The sequence below is a fragment of the Ochotona princeps genome, chromosome 10 (assembly GCF_030435755.1).
Source record: "Ochotona princeps isolate mOchPri1 chromosome 10, mOchPri1.hap1, whole genome shotgun sequence".
Taxonomy (NCBI): Eukaryota; Metazoa; Chordata; class Mammalia; order Lagomorpha; family Ochotonidae; genus Ochotona; species Ochotona princeps.
In genome coordinates, this window is record NC_080841.1 from 52,606,529 (window position 1) to 52,629,594 (window position 23,066).

The window sequence follows — 23,066 nt, forward strand, 5'->3', positions numbered from 1 at the left end:
TCTAAGTGAATACACTTACCTCATAGTCACTATGATCTATCAGCCAAAATCCTTGAATAAGTTTAACCTGGCCCCAAGAAATGGCGAAGGCAGTAGGAAAGGACTCAATGGAAGTATCCATTTTGTTTGGAGAGGAATACATAATATCAAGCAGCAAATAGATGGTCTTTAAAAATATTAAGGATAATAAAAACTGCCATACATCTATTTAGAATAGGTAATACTAGAATATCATTAAAAGACAATTTGAAACTTATAAGAAAATTCTGTTAAAATCTGCTTTCCTATTATTTTACTACTATCACCACAAAATGAATATATACTTATTTTGTGAAGTCTGTAACTTAGGAAATTCAAACAACAAAGTTAATGACAAAATTCCAGTTATTTGACAAAAGCTGGTAGCTTAAGCAAACACATCATACAGCTCTTAAACTGTAAAGGAATTGCACATTTTTAGCTAAAGAAACTACAAGGTCTAGTGCTGTGGCACAGTGAGATAACCTAACACCTACAATGCTGGCATCCCTGTGCACGCCAGTTCCAGGGCTGGCTGCTGCTTCTCTGCTCTGACTCCCTGCTAATGGCCGAAGAAAGCAGCAGAAAGACAGCCCAAGCGACTGGGTAACAATTACCCAATGTGAGATGCCTCCTGGCATAGCCCTGGCCATTTCAGCTGTTTTGGGAGTGAACCAGCAGAGATGGAAGCTCTCTTTCCCTCTGTAACTCTGCCTTTCCAATAAAAGAAATACATAAAAATTAAAAGGAAGAAAAAAAAATAGTAACTACAAAGCTCAAGCAATGACTAAAGACATTTAACCTGTAAAGTAATTTAATTATAATCCATTCATCTGAATCACCCAACATCCTTGAGGTTATATTTCTACAGTAGTCATTCTTTGAGTGTGACACACTTAAGAAATAAAAGCTAAGGAACATATCATCCCTAGAAAACCTAAGCATAAACTAAACATAAAACAAAATTTTGCATAGTTTCAGGTCTATCATAGGCCAGAATACTTCTTTAAAGATGTTTCAAACAAAACTGAGCTTAGATTAGGCATGGGACATACCTATTGCTCTTAAATTTTAAGAGTTTGGTAACACAAAATATTTAGTAAAATTTTAAAGGATACAATAAAATGCTTGTTTGCTTCAGTAACGTTGTCCAACAAGTATATGTCAAGTAGTGCCTGTGAAACGAAAAAATTAAAAACTTTGAGTTTTACACAGCTATGCATCAGGGCCCTGTTTTGCTAAGCCTCAGAGAGTTGTAAAAAACAGTTAAACATGTCTCCACCCTCCTCAACCTCACATGACGGTAAACCTACATGTATACTTGTAGGAGGGTATTTTCCTGTGCCTCCTTCCTCTCGTCTCCATAACTTCTCAATTCCATCTCCTAATTGAGAAACCAATCCATCAATCATCAAGCAATCATGGTTCCACTTCCCTCTGCAATAAAGGAAACACTAAGGATTATTTAATACCAATGACTCATCAAAACAAGAAGCATCAACTCTTAAAAAAAGCTATAATCCCACCTACTAAAGAGAACTGCGTTAAAAATGGACATCATGGGCCCGGCGGCGTGGCCTAGCAGCTAAAGTCCTCGCCTTGAAAGCCCCGGGATCCCATATGGGCGCCGGTTCTAATCCCGGCAGCTCCACTTCCCATCCAGCTCTCCGCTTGTGGCCTGGGAAAGCAGTTGAGGATGGCCCAGAGCACTGGGACCCTGCACCCACGTGGAAGACCTGGAAGAGGTTCCCGGTTCCCGGCTTTGGATTGGCACGCACCGGCCCGTTGCAGCTCACTTGGGGAGTGAATCATCGGATGGAAGATCTTCCTCTCTGTCTCTCCTCCTCTCTGTATATCTGACTGTAATAAAATAAATAAATCTTTAAAAAAAAAAAAAATGGACATCATTTAGCACCTGGAGTACTACAGACAAATCCCAGAGACTATTTTACCTCTATGGAATATGATGATTCATAATTTTGTAGTTCAAATTTCAAAAAGTTACAGCTTGCATATTATCAAATACATTACTGAGTACCCACAATGTAATAAGCAGATATTTCATGTAATATCCATTTCTTCAACCAGTACTATTTATTAAAGCAGCAGTATCTACTACCTATTGAGCTTTTCTGGAGTTTGATACTAGATGCCCTGAGCATATCTTATGTAAGTTTTTTTCTATTTTTTTTAAAAGATTAATTAATTTTTATTACAAAGTCAGATAAACAGAGAGGAGGAGAGAGTGGAAGATCTTCCGACCGATGATTCACTCCCCAAGTGACCGCAACGGCTGGTGCTGTGCCAGTCCGAAGCCAGGAGCCAGGAACCTCTTCCGGGTCTCCCACGTGGGTGCAGGGTCCCGAAGCTTTGGACCGTCCTCAACTGCTTTCTCAGGCCACAAGCAGGGAGCTGGATGGGAAGTGGAGCTGCTGGGATTAGAACCAGCGCCCATATGGGATCCTATGCCTACAAGGCGAGGACTTTAGCCGCTAGGCCATGGCACCAGACCCAGTTTTTTTCTATTTTTAAAAAACTTCGTTACATGCCACCCACACAGGAGACCTGTATTAAGCTCTTAGGTACAGCTTGGTCTGGTATTGCATGCATTTGGGGAGCAAACCCTCTAGAGGATGGGAGAATTCTCTAAATTAAAAAAGAATAAAATTTGTAGACAGTGCAGTGGCATAGCTACATAATCCTACACCTGAACACCAGAATCCTGTATAGGTATAGTATGAGTCCTGGCAGCTCTGCTTCCAATCTAACTTCCACTAGGCACCGGAGGACGGCCTAAATCCTTGGACCTTGCCCCAATCTGAAGGCCAGGAGGAAGCTCCTGGACCCTGGTTTTGATTGACCTAGCTCCACCAGTTAAGACCATCTGTGGAGTGAGTCAGAAGATGGAAGGCCTGTCTGTAAGACACTGTACTAGACTGCCCTAGTTTAATCCACAAATGCCTGCAGTGGCCAAGAGGTTGAGCTTGAAGCAAGGACTCCAACCAAGTCTACCAGCTTGCTAGCAGAGACCCAATTACTTGAATCACAACTTGCTGTCTCCCAGGGTCTACACTGGCAGGGAACTAAAACTGTGATGCAAAGCAAGGAATCAAACCCAGGTACTTTACTCCAATATTAGATGTGACATTCAGCACTTTATCCACAAAGCCAAATACCTGCCATTTCATGTAATTCTTACACTGACTGTATAACTGACATGACAAATAATGTAAAAAGGTATAAGCAAATCCACCTGAGGACATACATTTACAAAATAATAAATCTAGCATTTTAAAATACATTCAATCAATCTCTAAAGTTCATGTTCACAATCCTATATTAGTTATCATGAAGCACTGAGTCCATGCATCAGATTTAAAGCTATGGCAAAGCCATTTAAGTACTTATTCCCCAGTGATTCTTAATGAAGAAAACATTGTTTGTTCTTTAATTTTGTCATTCTAATGTGAGGAAGGCTAACTTAAGAGACAGGGCCAAACCTTACTTGATCTTTATTACTTTTACTCCTTTATTGCAAAACAACCAACAGTAAAAAAAAAAAAAAGTTAAATAACTGGTTCTTATTCAGAAAAACAATGATTTATTAGCTATACTCAAATTCTAAAATAAAGGTGTAACCATTAAGATCATGAAAAGCAATACAAGTAAAACAAAAATACTGTTAATGAATCTGATACTTTTCTGAGAGTTCTTCACACTTAAACCTATTTGTAACATGATAAATTCTGTCCTGAGAAAATGTGTTTTCTGATGGGAATAATTTCTAAGATGTATTGATGATTAGGATGTACTATACCTTGACAAACGCTCACAGTTCTGTCGACGATTGGTGTAGTAGTTCTGAATTACGGGGTAGTTGTAGCATAACCTTGACAATTGCACAGCATCATCTAGATTTTTTTTTAAGAATTGGAAAAAAAGCTAGTAATGTTTCCAAATTATCTCAACAACTTTCGGATATACATTGATATTTTTACTATTGTAATGTTGTTTAACCTGCAGACTGGCTGAATAATTGAAGAAAAATACTACAGCTCTTTTATTACAGGTGTAAAAGAAAATTCAAAAGTCAGAGGAAATAAGTCTCCAACAAAGATGTAGGTTTGAAATCCTGGAAACTGTTCTAAATAATTTTTCTCTTTATGCACACACAATGATCGTAAAGCAAATAATGCAGACTTTTCAAATACAAATCTCAAAGAATTATGGAAGAGTAAGATCAACGACTATTTACATGCAGTGCAGAGGCACGTCTGAATAAAACCTAAAGTGCATTTTGGAAATGTGGAAGAAGGTGTTTTCAGAAGTACATTCTAACACAAAAACTGTACAGTCAACACTAATGAATTCTTTCATTCTCGGCATCAGACAGTATTAGTCAAGAGGCAGCATCTAACTGATGATAAAAAATTATTAGTAAACACATTAAAAGATCCCTAAATAGGAAAAGATCAGCACACAAAGTAACAGGAACCACTGTTCCACAGATTTCAATTATTACTGTCAATTTTAATGAAACTATTTTTATAAGACATATTTCTCATGCTTTCGTCTTTTAAATGTCATTCAACGCAATAAACATTTATAGAACACCTGCATTATCAGGCATGAAGGTGAGACACTGTCCTCATTCCTAAAATGAGAAAGAATGCAACAACGCATAAAATGAGGTGGAAGCAAATAAACTTGAACAAAAAAAACCTATAAAGATTGAAAAATATTTCAGTTGTTTTTCATAAATTAAATATCTTACCTAAGCCTTCTGGTAAAAGTCCGGAATGAGAGAACCACAGGACCATCTGCACATACTGACAGATAAGCTGGGCAACTATATATTTATTGCTTAAGTCTATCAAACCTGTAAAGAGAATTAAAATCAGACATTTAACTTTCAATCTGTCAACCACAAAGAACTCAAGCTGTTCAACAATTTGTGAAAACTAGCTATTTGATGTTTTAACAATACACATATTTCGAACAGATTTAGCATCTACCTACTTTGGTTCAAAGCTATGTCAGACAAAATGTCCAAAATACTAAAATTAATAAGGAGCTGGCTAAACAAAGTGAACACCTCATACTAACAAGCGTAATGTCTTTAGGCCAAGCCTTTAAACAAAACAAAACAAAACAAAACAAAACAAAACAAGAACAAATTCATTGAACAAATACATAATTAACAATTTTTAAAACTATACTGAACACATTTAAACCAACATTGATTAAATTCTAAAATTTACCAAATTTTAAGTACATCTTATAACATTCAGCAGCTCTGCATTAAAAAAAGTCTAGCATTTGAGAAATATGTCTTCTTAACACAATAATCCATCTAATATACAGGAATTTCTCTTTAACTCAAAAAACAAAACTTAAAAGGACTTACCTCTCTCAGTGATATCTTGAGCCTCTGATGCAAAGCAGCTTAAGACTGTATTAAGGTTGCTAAAAAGCAAATTACACTGTTGCAAAGCCTGCATAGTTTGTGGATCGATAAAGCGACATGAACCATCAAACAATGGTGCACCTTTCAAAGACAAAACAGGAGATTAGTTTACAAGCAATAAATGCAAATGGGACAGAACTACAAATGCAGGGCAAAGTTGGGATGCGGCAGACTGAGCTTCTGCTTGCAAGATCCACGTCCAGTACCAGAGTGACAGTTTGAGTCCTGGCAGCCCCGCGTCCCGTCCAGCTTCCTGCCTGTGGCCTGGGAGGGTAGCACTTTGGACCCTGCACCCGCCTGGGAGACACAGAAGCTGGACCAGCCCAGCTTGGACCACTGCAGCAATTTGGGGAGTGAACCAGTTTTTGATGGAAGATTCCTCTCCTCTCCAATTGCTTTTCAGTTAAAAATTAAATAAACATCAGAGTTATTCTAAGAGTTTTACAGAGATGCAAGAAATGGCAACTATTCTCAGGTAACTAAGAAGGTGGTTTCAAACGGGAGAGTTTGGTCTCAGATAATATAGGTCTAGAATGTTGCTTAATTCTTTATGTATAGTATTAGAAGATACTGATTCAGAAAGGCAATTTAATTGCATTGAAATTGAATGCGCAACTATTCTGAGAAACAAATATCAATTTCTCAAAATCCCTTTCAATCACATTTTATTTTTCAATACCCCAAGTTTACTAAAGCAATTGTGCTCAGCATTTTAATTTCCTTTTATCAATCATTTCCATTAACCAGTACAAATGACAGCAACAAAGTTTTAATTACCAAATTCAACTTAAAAAAAATACTTTGTATTCAGAACATCATACTCAGTTGAGGTATATAATTTTCTAGTTTTTACCAAACATAATCATAACTTTTTCCTCTAAAAACAATTCTTATTGGTACTGAATTACCATTATTCCATATTTCAGACTTCAATTTTATGAAGTTACACTTACAGGAAGCTGGATGTGAAGCACAGTAGCCAGCACTCAAACAGGCGTTTCAACATGGGATGTTAACACTACAAGTGGCAGTTTAACCTATTGTGTCTCAACGTCACTCCTAGAAATACTTTATTTTATGCTTATATTTAGGCACCGCTTAAAAATAGTATGAAACCATAAAGTCTTCCTATCAAATTTTGTTTTAAAATGTGTTTAACCTGTAAAAAGCTATTTAATCAAGTCTATTCTCAAAACTTCAGTTTTTCATTCATGACACAATAACCAAAACACACAAATCATAAAAACGTAAAAGTTTTACTTTCACTTATCCCTACTTATACTTAAAATGCATCTCTAATTGGTACTTTAATACTTTTTTTTTTTGCACTATTTGCCCAAATACTAAACCGATAAACACAAATGTTAAGAACAATGACTTGGCACAATGACACCTGTTAGAAGACAGCATGATGCTTTTGCCCTGCCACTCAGCTTCTTCATATCCACAAATATTTTAAGTAGAAAGTAAATAAGTAGAGGATATTCTGAATTGGCACATTTCTCTTTCTACATCACAACCAGCATATATTTTTTTAAAGATTTATTTATTTAATAATAAAGTCAGATATACAACGAGGAGGAAAGACAGAAAGGAAGATCTTCCATCCGATGATTCACTCCCCAAGTGACCAAAACAGCCGATGCTGTGCCAATCTGTAGGAGGACATTGTGACCGTAGAAGGTCAGTGAGCACAGGATTACAGTTGGTTGGATAATATTTGGAGAATAACCAAATGGCTACCTTTTGTATACCTTATTGGATATCATTTGCATAAGAACAGTTGAGTGGAGAGAATGTATATGAGAACACCTGGTGGAATATACAAGACAAAAGAGTTCCAAACAAAAGCATTGATGGTTTTGTTGATAAGCTCAATACTTCCTCCCTTATCCTGTATGGACCTCAGTGTATAAAGTTTGATGCCACTAATAAACTACGGCTTTTGACCATTAGTCAGGGTCCACGTGCACGACACCAATCCAATGCCGGGAACCTGGAACCTCTTCTGGGTCTCCCACGTGGGTGCAGGGTCCCAATGCATTGGGCCGTCCTCAGCTGCTTTCCCAGGCCACAAGCAGGGAGCTGGATGGGAAGTGGAGCTGCCAGGATTAGAACCGGTGTCTATATGGGATCCCGGGGCGTTCAAGGTTGAGGACTTTAGCTGCTAGGCCACGCAGCCGGGCCCACAATCAGCATATTTTCTAACTTAAATTCTAAAGATCAAAAGACAAAGTTTGACTTTTAAACATGCTATGGTGGCATTTCTACATATTGTCAATTTAGTGATCTGTCACAAAACCTTGGTCAAAAAAATTACAATTATCATTGTAATGTACAAAGAAATAAGTTTTCTGTGGGAATGTTTGAATTGTAAAAGTTAACAACTTCAAAATAATTACAAACTATTAATAAATTAGTTTTTTAACTGTTGTATTCTATTGTAAGTCTCTAAACTTCCTCACATACTTTTTAAGTGACACTAATAATTGTACATATTTATGGGGTACACTGTAACATAAATGAAATGATGATTCAAGATGGTAGCTGGCATATCTCTCAAGAGGCCATGTAAATCTCTACACTGTTTAATTTTAAGCTGTATTTTGCTACAGGAAGCACATACAGACTTAATAACTTACATAGACGGTCAAACTCCTCTTTTGTAAGAACCATTTTATTCCATGTCCATTCAAGAACAAAGCGCAAATTAGCAGCAGAATTTGGTTGTTCTTATTGATAAAAGGAAAAAAAAAAAAAGAACCAATAATTACAAACAGAACATAAGGACCCTTGTAGTAAAAACAAGCAAACAAAAAAAACCTGGTAGACAGAACTCTGCTCAAATGAACAAAGTGAAGATCAACACAAATGGGAATGTTCTTGCTTTTTAAGGTTATAGTTAACCAGCATATCACATCACTATTGTCAAGAAATACCCAGCCCAAACACGAAACAAAAACTTTGAATGTAATCTCTAGAAGACATGAACACAGACGGAAAGGCACACTACAAAATAACAGATCTAAATTCTTTAAATGTCAGTTTCTTCAAAAAGGTATAGAAATTATGACAAGAGGTTAAAAAAAGATACAAATACTAAGCATGATTCCACACCCTCTCAAAAAAGTTACTAGAAAGGACATTATTGGACAACTGTTATGATGCCAACCAACCAGTACCAGTGTTAACCATTTTGACAATCATTTTTTACATTCACAAAAATGTGTGTTTAGAAGTGAACAACACTGAGATACACAATTTTACTCTCAAACAGTTCAAACAAAAAACAATGTATGTCAAATATATGTGTGAACAGTGTGTAGTAATATACTCAACAACCTGGATGAACCCGCTCTGAACTTCACTGACTATAATGTCAATTCTAAAGGGTCACATTACTATATGATTAAATTCATGAAAATGAAGTGGCAAAATCATAGGACACAGATGAGTGGCTGCCAGGGGTTGGGGATTAAAAGGACAAGTTAGGCTAAGATTTAAAAAGGCAACATGAGAGATTGCAGTTGTGATATTGTACTGCAGGCTGCCACATTATGACTGGAGGAAAATGTGACATAAAGAATACATAACATCTCCATGAAGTGTTACAACTGGACAGGATTTTACGATAATCTCAAAGTTTAGCTAAAATACCAACAAAGAACTGATGATTTTGAACAAATTAACATTTTGAACAGATTCTTACCTTCTGTTATCCACCTTTTGATACAACCAGTCAAAAGTCCCAAAGAGCTTGTCTGAATTGCTGCTGACAATATAGCTTCTAACTGTTCTTCCTGACCACGCATTAGAAGATAAAAAGAGAATCAATATCAGATCAAAAGCAGGAAGCTAGAGTTCAGAATACAAAATTTTAAAGGCTACAAAAAATCATTATGACACTAGGGTGGCTACAATCAAAAATAAATCACAAGCGCTGGCTTTGTAAAAACGGAATACTCATGTACTACTAGTTGAGATGTAAAATGCTACGTTCTCTTAAATAACAAAGCTCGTTGGGCCTTACTCCTGGAGTTTCTGATTTAATAGCTCTAGGATAAAAACCAGGAATTCGCATTTCTAACAAGTTCCCAGGCCACACTATAGACCACGAGCTTCGCCAAGATCCTAAGTAAAGCCAAGATGCTTTCTGCTCATGTGGTCTTATTATCTTCCAACTAGGCAACTCTTTTAAAAATTAACCTGATTCCACAATAGGGGCTCATACGCAAAGACATGACCAATGGAATTATATTTCCCATCCTACATCCTTTTACACAAAGTATGTGAACCTGATGCCAAGTTATTGCCTCTTAAATCTTACAATATCATTTTAAGTTAAAAACAAGATACACAGTAGGTGTGGAAACTACTTCACCTGCTTTTACAGAAAAGCATCTAAGTAAAAATAAAAAAAAATTATCTAATAAATTGTTATTATAATAAAAAACTAGTAACACATCATTGAACAGAAAAGCAACAAAATTAAAAATTATCTCACTTGAGTTAAACTGGAAGGCTGAATATCAATCAGTCTTGGTGAGAGAAGGCCAGCAACAAGACATCGGTTGTAACCATCAGGAATGACTTCATTGAGACATGGTCCCGATCTCTTTAAAAACGTCACAGTCTACAGCAGACAAATGAGTAAGACAACATTTAAAATACAATTTATCAAATTTAAGATGAACAGATTAGCCACTCCATACATACTGCTTTGCATGAAAAAGTGTTCATAAATTCTTGAGTGAAACCAATGCTTCCTAGTTATGAATGATAATACTACCATAAGAGTATTTTATGTAACCATACGTAATTTTTCATGAAAGGTAATTCTGTTGTAGTCTCTAAAATGAAAGATCTGGAGACAGATCTGAATGAATTTCTCTCTCACACACACAGACTCTTTGTGTAATGCAAAAAATTTGGTACCAGTATAAACACAACAATCATTCAAATCATTCACATTTGGATAATTAAAAGGTCTGTCAGATCATATTTCCCTGAAAAACATTTTCCAATATATTGAACTTTTTTTTTCCTGTGCCAGGCTTTGTGCTACTATGCTAGGTATACTTTCTTTACATTATTTCATTTCCTAATAAGCTTTCTAAAGAGAACTAAGAGGGATTCCAGCACAGCAAGTTAAATAGACCCATGATCCTATGTCAGAGCACCAGTTCGGGTCCCAGCTGCTCCACTTCCAATCCAGCTCCCTGCTGATGCACCTGGGAAAGCAGTGGAAGGTGGTCCAAATGCCTGGGCCCCTGCCACCCATGTGGGAAGCCCAGACGGTGGCCCATGTTTCTGCCTTCAGTCTGGCCTAGCCCTAGCTGTTGCAGCCACTGGTGGAATAAACCAAGAGACAGAACATCTCTGTCCTTCTACCCTTCAAATAAATTAATTAAAATAACAACAATAATAATAAAAAAGAATGGGTGAGCACTGACATACTCACTCCCTTGAAGTTTAAGCAGCTAGCATCCACATAAAGCTATTAAAAACATCACAATTTGTTATTTGGCAAACTGTCATTACTAAATTATATAAATTTCATAAAACTAAGCAAGACTAAAATTTAAGTTCAAACAATGGTTTAGATACTTAATACTGGAGTCTAAATCCTTGAATCAAGCATATTCCAAGATCTGACTTTGAGTAAGAAAGTCTATTCTGCAAGCTGTTACTAACCTCCTTTTGAAAGCCAGTGCAAGTTATATGAATAACTCCTGAGTTTAACAAACAAGTGGCATCTAGAAAGAAAATAAAGATTGCAAAAAGAACATTTAACATATATATGTATGTACATATTTAAATAGCTTTTAGACAACAAAATATATCCTAAAACTAGATGGCTAGGCAATCTTAAAATGCTTATTACAAGTACACTAAATGCATATTTAAAATTGTAATCATCTCTTTATAATACAATTACTTCTCACTACATTTACCAAGTTTACTTCCTAAGTTATCCATATATTTACAGATGGAGATACAAACAGATCTCGCATTGTGTATAAACTACCCTCCTAAACATATACATATACTCTTCTGTTATTTTTCACAACAGGTAATGTTAAGAAAATACATACCAAAACTATAAGCACTTGGGTTAAAAAACTGCTCAGGAGGTGGATATGAAGGAGGAACTCCTCGACTTAAACTTCTCTCATGTACTAATATATCCAAGATGTGATGTGGTGAAGTCCTACTTACAACAGAATCCAGAGACCACAAAGCAAAATAAGAGCAATTATGCAGATATTCTCCAGATCTATAAGAAAATTACATAAATTAGTAAGTCACACTGATCAGCTATATGTGAAAAAGAGAGGGAAGACAGAAAGAGAAAAGCATACACACCTCAATGAGTCAGGCATCTGTGCATGATACCAACGATTTATGTCAAAAAGTCCCAAATAAACAGAAGGCTTTCCCTGTCCATATATATTCACTTGCCAGGTAAACACTGAAACACTAGTGTCTGGAGACACAACTGAAAGAGAAAAGGAATGTAGTTGCAAAGTAAAATCATCTCAATAGAATTGTAACAAGATTTCCTCATGAATTAGAAGTTTAATTCACAGAAAAAAAAAAGTTTAATTCACATTTTATTTAGTTTGCCTAAACACATTTCTACTATTTAAGACATGCATTTGCCAGTATCTTGACTCTATTTTAACACCATTTTAAAAGTTACTCATTACTGGTTCATTCCCAGGAAACAACTAGGCAACTTCGAAGCAACGGGATTAGAAAGCAGAAATTGATTTGAATGAATATTCTCCTAAGGATGGTACATAAGGAATACCAAAGAAGTTAATTCAATGACTTCAGTTGTTAAGGCTTAATTTTTCACAGGAACAGGGATTGAAAAGAAATTATCCTTGTATCTTGTGAAGGGAAATAAAGACTACTTGGACTGCTAATTAGAAATAGAAAAAGGTGTGAACAGGGTGAGTGGCAAGTTGCTGTGTCGTATTTTAAATGAATTTGAAAACTGGCTCATATATCCAGATGTGGGAACTAAGAGGGCACCTCTTGGATGGATGGGCTCATCTGGAGAATGAACCCCAACAAAACCAAATGCAATCGTGGCCCTGCTGAGCAGTCCCAGAACTCCAACATCTCAACTAATTCTCACAAGAAACCAACACAAAAGGATGTCACAGATGTGGGATCAGGACTGGGAAACGTTAAGTAACCTCTCAAAGATTCCAATAAGCAAAAAAGCTACATTTGAACCAATGCTAGATTTGAAAAACCATGCAATTAAAAAAATATCATGGCAGCCATGTGGCATGTTTGACAGGTAGCAGCTCCTATCCCCTATTAAACAGAGGGAAACATCTAGAAACTTCACATTAGGAAAAAATAGAGACTATCTTTCTATGTATGTCCTAAAGAATGCATTAAAATACAAGGATCCTTCATTTTCCAAATTTATTCAGTTGAGTTCTACATAATAACCCAGAGAGCAAGAAACACCTACTATTTCATATAGATGTAAGTTTTATAATTAGTACTCTGTCAGGAATATTAACACCAAACAGTAACTGCAATAATTCTCTAAAATAAATCCAAAACCAAGCCTTCATAGGACACAATTACAGGACAAGTAACCAACCTTCATTCATGGCTTCTTCTCTGTCTCCATGAGATCTATATTTCTCTATACTCTGGCATCCTAATAATTTGGTATTACTAGTCTGTCCCCTCAAAGGAAACATGCCACCTGTGAGATCCAGTGTGTATCGCTCTTCACAGTACTCCAAACCCTGTAACATAAAATATACACAATCTTAGTATTCAAAGTATTGTAAACTAAGAAATTCTCCATATTTAAAGATCTCACATACTATACAAATAATAATTGAAGAAACAAACCATGAAAATAAAACTAAAATTTTTTATATTATAAACACAAATAATTACTAGTCAATCTTCTAAAATTAATATAAAATATGTTTTGCTAGTTAGGAATACAAGCTGGAATAATCGTCAAAATTATATACGCACACATACACTCTGTTAAAAAATCTGTACCTATGTTCTCACTGAAATTCTTGTTCTTTTGTTACTAAACATTTTTGCTCATCCGTTACTTTAAGATTCTCACAAAAGACACATAATTCGTGTTGTTCTATATGCAGTCCCAGAAACTCATCCTCAAACACTAAGAGAAAAAAAGCCTCAATAGGGTTGACAAAACATGACTATCAGCAATACCTTACTGTTTCTCAGGAATTCAGAGAAACAGGTAATCTTGGCAAACAGGCCTACTGCTTGTTGTATTAAAGCAACAAAGAGGGGTTACTTTTCCTGGATGCCAGTTAGGTCACAAGCTTGAGTGTCAGTCTAATCTCCTCTATTTTAGAAGAAAATGACAGCGAGGTTAGGGGAGCTACCTCGATAAAAACACTGTATTATACATATAGCATTAACTTGAATGTAACAGCAACTTTTCCTATCTTAAGGACAATATACTTAAAATAGTGGCACATCAACTAAATCGTTAATACAGACTCATATACTTGGGTGGACACTGTGGTGCAGGGTGTCATGCCCCTACTTGGGATGCTCACACTTCACTCTGGAGTGCCTGGGATTGAGGCCCATCTCCACTTACAACCCAGTTTCCTGCTAACACACATGAAAGGCAGCAGTTGATGGCCCTGACAGCTGGCTTCCTCGTGCGATCCAGATGAAGATCAGAACCCAGGCTTCAGCCTGTCCCAGCTCTAGCTATTACAGATGAAACCAGTAGATAGGAAATCTCTGTTGCTTTCAAATAAAATAAACACACCTATATTCCAATTTACCTCATATAAGATTTGTCCAGATGCCAAACACTTTCTATCACCAAAGGCCAGCTGAAGCAGATGCAAACTCAGAACATCCCCTTCACTGAAAAAGAAATTAACACACACACTAGACAACAGAGTAATACATTATAGACACCTCTTACTTTCCAAATTAACTTGGCTTGCATGCAATGTTGAGTGCACATGACAAAACTAACGTTGAGAAGAATTTTTTTATTTGGTTATTTTCACAAAATGAAGTTCTCGGAAACATCTTACAAAGTTAAGGTGATGTTGATTGTACACACTAGGTGTTATATTATCTGGTAGACTCAATGCTCTTTTTAAAATATTCTTTCTTCAACAGGCATACCTCAGATATAAACAGATACATGTACTGTATTTTCCAGCTTCCTTTGTAGCTAGGTAGTGTCCCTGTGGTCAAATTCTGGTCCCTGGGATATAAACAGGATCACAACAGCAAATACAGGAAGGTCTTAAGGAATAGCGTGATCTGTGTTCCCTGCTCCTGTTTTTCCCTCATCTTGTTATGCCTCTACTAATCAATGAGCTTTTAAAACCACATATACCACACTCACCTGTCTTGTGTAGATTGAACAGCCCACAAGTAACAGCAATTACGAGGATCATTTTCAGGTTCTTGAAAAGTAACAGCATATACAGGAACTCTGCCACCTTCCAATTGAGTATAATATCTAAAACATGAAAAATTAACGCAGCACATACTTATCTTCAAGAATACACACAGATCAAGACATCAGGACTGCACCCACATAGAAATGGGAAGAACTGCTAAAGTACATACAGGCTCAGCTCTTAAAATTTTGTTCTTCAGGCCTGGCATGGTATCCTAGTGGCTAAAGCCTTCATCTTGCAAGCTCCAGGATCCCATATGGATGTCTGATTGTACCCCGGCTGCTCTACTTTCCTTCCAGCTCCCTGCTTGTGGCTTGGGAAAACAGTGGAGGACAGCCCAAAACCTTGGGTCCCTGTACCCGCATGGGAGACCCAGAAGAAGCTCCAGGCTCCTGGCTTCGGATGGGTTCAGCTCTGGCTGTTGCGGCCACTTGGGGAGTGAAACAGCAGACGGAAGACCTTTCTATCTGTCCTTCTCTCTGTAAATCTGACTTTCCAATAAAAATAAGTAAACCTTTAAAAAAATTGTTCTTAAAAACATCATATCCATGTACAATGTCGTACTAAACCCAGTAAGATAAACCCCAGGCTCCTGGACGTAGCCTGGTCAACCCTGACAGCTGTGGCCATCTGGGGAGTGAGCTAGTGGATGAGAGATCTTGGGGTCTCTCCCTTTCTCTGCTACTCTTTCAAATCAATCAATCAATAAATCTTAAAAGCAAAACAAAACAGTACCCAACAAAGATAAAACACTGCTACAACACTCCATCTCAGCCACTTAGGGTTAGTCAATGTCATCACTACTAAAACAGAACTGAAGACTAATTAGAAAATTTATAAAGATATTAGCCAAGAGATAATACTGTTAGAGAAATGCTGTTGTAAAAGCAGTAATCCTTTAAAAGAAAATCTAAGACAAGAGCTGCTAAAAGATTAACAGCAAAAAAATAGAGATCAACTTTCTAAAAGATAAATTATTAAACAAAATATAACATCCCTTAGGGGATTAGAAAAAAAAAAAGAGAAACAAACTGACAACTGAAAAGCAATTACACATTTACCTAAATCTTTAACAGTGATTAATGCCTACTCGCTACTTCTTTCAACATTATAGGAAATTTTAACCACAGACTAAAAGCTTCAATGTGATTATATTTGGGGGACTATTGTCAAAAAGAAATTTTAAAATATATAACTTTGATTTTTAAAAATCACTTTTCTGCCAAATGCTATTAACTGCTATTATACACACGAGAAAAATACAGCTGAAAGAACAATTTATCTTTATTTAATATAATCAACACTTCAGTAGCAACTGGTGCAACACAACTGGCAACACCTTTTACATAAGCATTAAAAACAATTCATGTTCTCAGTCATTTATTTGCAAATCAAATTATGATTTAATGCAGTGAAAGATTATACTGATTCAGCATCCCACTTCCTTACTGTGCAATCTTCAAATATTCATAACTCAGCTATATTAAAAAAATCTGCCAGGAATCAATTATGAAAAACTTATACTTACTCTCTTTTCATGCTTTTCATATTCCAAAGTGCCAGATAGCCATCAGAAAAACCTACAGCGAGTTGGTTTGTTCTGCTGATATAACTGAGAGTTGAGATGGCTGTTCCGGATGGACCTACTAACTGGAAACACAGATGGCGTCCTTCTCTCATCACACTTTCCCTGATGTGTGGTACTTCAGCTGGAATGCCAGTTATAACTTCAAGGTCTAAAACAAGAGTCAATAGCATCAACTATGAACAGCGCTAAAACAAACATGTGATTATTTTTAATACAAAAATAAAATCAATTAAGTTGATTGAGGCCTTTGAAAGAATTACCAGAGCTGCACCTTGTTACACAAGAGTGCCAGCCCCAATGGATGTTTCAACTCCACCATTTTTTACATGAAAAGCTTATTGTTAATACAAACACTTCAATTAGCCTTATTTTCATTGTACATTGTCCACAGAACACTATGAAATAAAAAGCCCACTGAGCCTATGTAATTCTTCAATTTCCCAAAGCAGTCAAATCATTTCTAGTATTGTACAAATTCATTTTTAGTAACTGTTGGTTTGGATGTTCACTTCCTTTAATTTTTACCCAGAATTAGTTCTATTATGATAAGATCTTTTTATCTTCCATGAAAATCTTTTTTTAAAAGCAATATATGGCCATTATTTCTGGAAAATCCTGCTAACACACATGGGGAAGCAGATGGCCCTGGCACTTGGGCACCTGCCACCCACATGGAAGACCAGGCTGCAGTTCCTGGAACCCAGCTTTGGGCTAGCCCAGACACCTGGCTGTTGCAGCCAGGGAAGGAGGAAGATAGATGAAAGACTGCCGCTTCTCCCTCTCTTTATCCCTCTTTCAAATGCATGAATAATCTTGCTTAAAACAAAGAAAACTAAAAAATTTCAACTTAGAAAAAAATGAAGGGCTTTAAAGTATTAGGACCAAATGCTACTTCTCTGAAATTTTACAGTAAAATATAAGTTTTACAGAGCTTTTAGGTCAGTCCACCTTTTAACACAGAATCCTTTTTTTTTTTTTAAGCACTTAAAAAAGTAAAAAAACACCTGAAAGGGAAAGCATGCTTCCCTTTACTTTCACTAAATCTAAATACCAAGTGTATTTCGTGTTACTTCTGACAACAATTTGTTACTCTAATTCCTATCAAGTTGCTTTATTTCTATTTTGATCTTAATATAGCAACATAAAGAACACACCAAAAATATCGTATTACATCCTACATGACTGGGTGATGTTATACTGACTGATAAGCAACAAGATTTTATGTCCTTAGTCCTCTAACATTAAGAATTTGCTTAAATATATAGCTGGATATAGGTAATCAATATTCCTATTATGCCAAGACCTACATTAGCATATGGACTTCTCATCAACAGAACAGAGTAACTCTCTCAAAAGTACATACAGTGCCCAGGTTAAGACAAAGAGATACTTAGCAGTTTTCTATATAAAAAGTTTTAACTACTTTAAAAAACCAATTCATTGCATCAGAACATTCAGGTGCTTTATTTCATGTAAAGAATGACCAATTACCTGATGCCTCCACTTCATTCTGACTGCATGACAAGTCATCCAAACACAGATCAATAAGAAGAATCTGTCCAACATCAGTTACCACAGCTGCCACACCAAAAAGCCACCGCAGACTCGGGTGTAAATGCTGAGTGCTGGCACTTGCCCCTCCATGATTGATTATAGGCTCAATAGCTGTTACCTAGAAAGCAAAATCTACAATTGGCTTTTCTTCTATAAAGTGAGGAAAAAACTCCTAACAGCACAGTAATAATAACTTGCATTAAAGCAAATCACTGGTTATAACAGATTTAAATGATTAAATATAGAATCATAAATTGCCATTCAATGAATGAGAATTTTAAATAGATTTTGAACTATACACTTAAAATCATAGCTGGAATAATAATTTATGTTTACTGAGAGCTTATTATATATCAGTCATTAAACTGGCTTATCTAACGTTCATGATAATCCTCTCACTTTGAGCTGTGTGTGATTATCTGCTGAGATAAAACAGTCCCAGGCATAAAAGCAGTTACTCAGATCATGAAATCACTAAGTATAAAACTCAATTGTTCTCACTTTAAGTTCTTAACCACAAATGTCAATTATACAGCCTCTTGTCTCTCAAAAGTAAATACTATTCCAGACAAAAAAAGTTTAAGAGGAAGAAAAAAAAAAAACACCAAAAATAAACATGGATCTGGCACAGAAGCATCTGATCCTCCGTAGCACTGGCATCGCATCTGAGCATGAGTTTGTGTCCCATTGTTCGACTTCTGATACAGCTCCTTGCTTACAACCTGGGAAAGCACTGGAGGTTGGCTCAAGTCCTCCGGCCCATACAACCATGTTGGAGATTTGAAAGGAAGCTTTGGATTAGCTCTGCTCCAGCCACTAAGGCCATGTGGGGAGTGAACCAAAGGATGGAAGACTTTTCTCTCTTTTTATCCCTGTAAGGCTGCCTTCTAAATAATAATAATAATAATAATAATAATAATAATAATAATAATAATAATAATAATATAGTACTTCATTTTAAGAAGAAATTATAGTAGGGCAAACTTTCTGCTCGAAACCTTGGCAGTCAGGTCAGTTGCAGACAAAAACAAAGTTTTCAAAGGAAACTTTAAGGCATTTTGAGAAAGCTGGTCCAAGCTTAAGCAGAAACCAAGGAAAACTTTGTAGGAGTCCTTTAAATCCATGAAAACGCTGTTGCATTTCTCTCAAAAAAAGTAATCTTCTGAGCCTTGACAGGAAATTAAGCACCCCATATATAGTCTTGATTTGGTTCCCTATGCCTTCTTTCGGTCTCAAAATCTTCAAAATTTTTAAAAGAACATCCATTTTTCTTCAGTATATAGTTAACACAATGACTCAGGATGCTTAGTTCTTTATTCTCTCATTTATGTAACAGGTGAGAGAGCCAGACCAAGAGAACACTCCCCTCATCTGGTGTACCCCGTATCCATCTGCCAACAGTACTAGGTTCTGGGAACTGATCCAGGTCTCCCAAAGCATGACAGGAACCCTATTCCTTGAGCCATTACCACTGTCCCCATGGTCCACACTTAGCAGAGTTTGAAAACAGAAGCAAGAGCCATGTACTAAAACAAGATACAGGGTGTTGAGTCTTTACTGCGAGGCCAAATATCTGCGTACCCCTCAACTCTTAGGACCAAATGTCAGTATTATCACTTATAAAAGTGTTCTACTACACATTTTTTTTCACATTTCCTTGTATAATCTGTGTGTACATCAACTTAAAAAAAAGGATTATTTTATTTACTTGAAACACAGTTACAGAGAGGGAATAACAGGGACACAGAGGGCCCAAGAGGGAGACTTGCACCCCCACTAGTTCACTCCCCACATAGCTGCAACAATCAGCACTGGACCAGGCCAAAGCCAGAGAGCCTGGGTCTCCCAAGTGGGTTGCAGGGACCCAAGTACTTGGGCCATCCTCCACTGCTTTCCCAGGCACACTAGATGGGAGCTGGATCAGCAGTGGAGCAGCCAAATCTTCAAACAGCTTACATAATGGGATTGTTAGTTTTGCAGGTCATGGCTTAATTCACTATGCCACAACATCAGCCCCAATTATGCGTTCTTACATGATACAAACAAAGAATTCAACTCTTCCATGACCTTGGATGTATATTCACATGTAAGTATATACTTTATTTTCCCCATGTATGGAAAATATGCCTGAAGAAGCCTAGTATTCAGAATACTTCTATAATTAATTAAATGGATAAGGTGTCTTGCAAATGAAAACAGATATTTTAGAATAATTAGCAGTTAACTCATTATTTACAAACATTAAAATCTTAATGGTAATGATATGTTCTCCATATTGTTCAGTCTATAATCTTAAAAAAGGAAAACCAATTTTTTAAGAATCCATAGTAATACAGATATCTTTACAAATCTTGAGTATCTCCATGAAACATAAACTCAAGTAATAACTTTTCACATAAAAGAACATTAGAACATTAGATGTCATCCACTAGTATTATTTAAGAAAGTCACAGTTTAGGGCCCGGCGCCGTGGCCTAGCAGCTAAAGTCCTCGCCGTGAAAGCCCCAGGATCCCATATGGGCGCTGGTTCTTATCCCGGCAGCTCCACTTCCCATCCAGCTCCCTGCTTGTGGCCTGGGAAAGCAGTTGAGGACAGCCCAATGCACTGGGACCCTGCACCCGCGTGGGAGACCTGGAAGAGGTTCCAGGTTCCCAGCTTCGGATCGGCGCGCATTGGCCCGTTGCGGTTCACTTGGGGAGTGAATCGTCGGACGGAACATCTTCCTCTCTGTCTCTCCTCCTCTCTGTATATCTGGCTGTAATAAAATGAATAAATCTTTAAAAAACAAGAAAAGAAAGTCACAGTTTAAATGTTACATTCTTTATCATACTATCTTTAAAAACTTCTTAAAGGATAACAAATTTGCTTAAAAGAGTATATTTAAGAGCTATAAAGTACTATTCAATGAATTTTTAAAGCAACTACACTCATGCAACCAGTAATTGCTTAGTTTTGAACATAATGTCCAGATGTATTCAACAGTACCTACCCTTCCAGGAAGAACAACTGCTTTAACTATTCTTGATATACTGAGGTCGTAAAGACAGAGGACACTTCCCTCTGCTTCTTCCAAGCCTATTAACAGGCCGGTTCTCTTCTGCCAGGTGAATTCCTTCACTGCCAAGATCACAGGAGGCTGTTCATTTACTCCACTGAATCTGTATGCAGATAAGCGTTCTCCTGTTGAAGAGTTTACTACCTCTAGTTGTGGACCACAAGCCAAGCAAGCAAGTCCATTTTTCACTGGGTGGTGGAAAGCAGAAACATAGTTTATTTTAATATTGTACATAAATAAAAATTAAATATCAGATAGCTTTTATTAACATATCATATACAATTCATTACATAAAGCTTTGTCTACTACTCCAAAATAGAGCAAGAGCTTTAACTATTTTTAATATTCAAATATTCAAGAGAATTGACTGCATTAAATGCCTAGTGATCTTATTTCTGCCTATCTGCTGGAAAGAAAGTCTGTAACACTTTTTTCCAGAAGTTATTTATCCCAATGAGATATTAGAGAAAACACATTCTAAACTATATACTGTTACCGAAATACAGTCAGAAGTAAAAGTTTTAGTGTTGCACAGTACACTGGGATGACTACAGTTCACAATACTGTATTAAGAACTAGAAGTCAGGAGCTGACTGACTCCAAACACACAGGAAATGGAAAGGCTAACTGCCTAATGTGAATCATTTCCTCTGATGTGCTGAAATGTTGCATTGCAGCACATAAAAATCCCTTAAGTACTGAAAGTTAATTAAAAGGTTTTAAATTATCTTACCTAATAAAGTAGGCATCAATATATTATATTTTTGAAAACAGAAAACACTTTCTGAAACTTTTTCACCCAGGGACCTATTCATAAAGAGCATTTACAATCTAATCCAAATTCATTACCAATAAAATTTACTAAATATAACCAATCGGTTGTGTATTACTCTACTTTCCAAATGCAGATACCGAATGCTATAAGACACTTGTAAACACAAAGGATTTATGGCCACAGCACAGCAGCCTAGTGGCTAACGTCTTCGCCTTGCACGCACCGGCGTCCCAGATGGGAGCCGAGTCTAATCCCGACAACCCTGCTTCCCATCCAGCTCCCTGCTTGTGGCCTGGAAAAGCAGCAGAGGACAGTCCAAAGCCTAGTGACCCTGCACCCGCGTGGGAGACCAGGAAGATCCTGGCTCCTGGCTTTGGATCGGCTCAGCTTTGACAGTTGCGGCCACCTGGGGAGTGAATCATTGGATGGAAGATCTTCCTCCCTGTCTCTCCTCCTCTCCATGTATCTGACTTTGCAATAAAAATAAAAATAAAAATAAATCTTAAAAAAAAGGATTTTTAACAGAGAAAAATTAATTCTAACCCCTTAACTGGAAATTCATCAATAGAGTACCCAGGTATTTGGATGTTACAAAGATGCAGTTGTCGCTGTTATTACACACTTACATAAGAATTCTCCACCCAGGTTCTGCTTTCATTCTTCCATACCAAAGAAACTACAATATGTACTCATTACTTATCTTACAAGTCAATCAAATTAGTAAACTCCAGGCAAAATCATTTTACCTGCAGCAAACTTTCCACGAAGCACAGATTCTAATGTTATTTCATTTTCTCCAAGAGCTTGGATCGTCACTTCTGGAAACTGCAGGAGACCACTGGTCACCTGAGCTGCTAAGTCTCGCATACTTCCACTGTAAATATTTTTAAAAAGATAACATTATGACATATCTATAAATATACACACTTAGCTATCTTCAGCCAGAAAAAAACAACAAAATTGCCACATGAAAGTAAGTTAACACTGTAATCTGGTTATAAAATATCTAGTATGTCTCTATCTGAGCCAGAGCTCTTCCCTAAGAAAACGTATTTTCAACTTCAGAAAATATTTTTCAAATAGCTTAGGACAAGTTCATTATACCAGACACCTTAAGGATATATATCATTCCCTAGAGTCTTCT

General features: G+C 36.7%; 1 protein-coding gene across 3 annotated transcripts in view; it reads right to left on the reverse strand.

The window, feature by feature from the left end:
- The window catches only part of AHCTF1 (AT-hook containing transcription factor 1), a 46,686-nt gene that overhangs the window by 19,047 nt on the left and 4,573 nt on the right, over positions 1–23,066 (reverse strand). For all 3 annotated transcript variants that reach the window (XM_058669440.1, XM_058669438.1, XM_058669439.1), the window contains exons 2-20: positions 22,669–22,796; positions 21,082–21,335; positions 18,029–18,209; positions 16,478–16,685; positions 14,892–15,008; positions 14,311–14,395; positions 13,116–13,266; positions 11,852–11,984; positions 11,581–11,762; positions 11,180–11,241; positions 9,990–10,118; positions 9,195–9,285; positions 8,128–8,217; positions 5,426–5,566; positions 4,793–4,897; positions 3,836–3,929; positions 1,332–1,455; positions 1,137–1,193; positions 20–166 (exon numbers count right to left, since the gene is read on the reverse strand). In XM_058669440.1, the coding sequence (XP_058525423.1) occupies positions 20–166; positions 1,137–1,193; positions 1,332–1,455; positions 3,836–3,929; positions 4,793–4,897; positions 5,426–5,566; positions 8,128–8,217; positions 9,195–9,285; positions 9,990–10,118; positions 11,180–11,241; positions 11,581–11,762; positions 11,852–11,984; positions 13,116–13,266; positions 14,311–14,395; positions 14,892–15,008; positions 16,478–16,685; positions 18,029–18,209; positions 21,082–21,335; positions 22,669–22,789 (2,472 nt within the window). In that variant the 5' untranslated portion in view covers positions 22,790–22,796. The remainder of the gene's footprint in view (positions 1–19; positions 167–1,136; positions 1,194–1,331; positions 1,456–3,835; positions 3,930–4,792; positions 4,898–5,425; positions 5,567–8,127; positions 8,218–9,194; positions 9,286–9,989; positions 10,119–11,179; positions 11,242–11,580; positions 11,763–11,851; positions 11,985–13,115; positions 13,267–14,310; positions 14,396–14,891; positions 15,009–16,477; positions 16,686–18,028; positions 18,210–21,081; positions 21,336–22,668; positions 22,797–23,066) is intronic.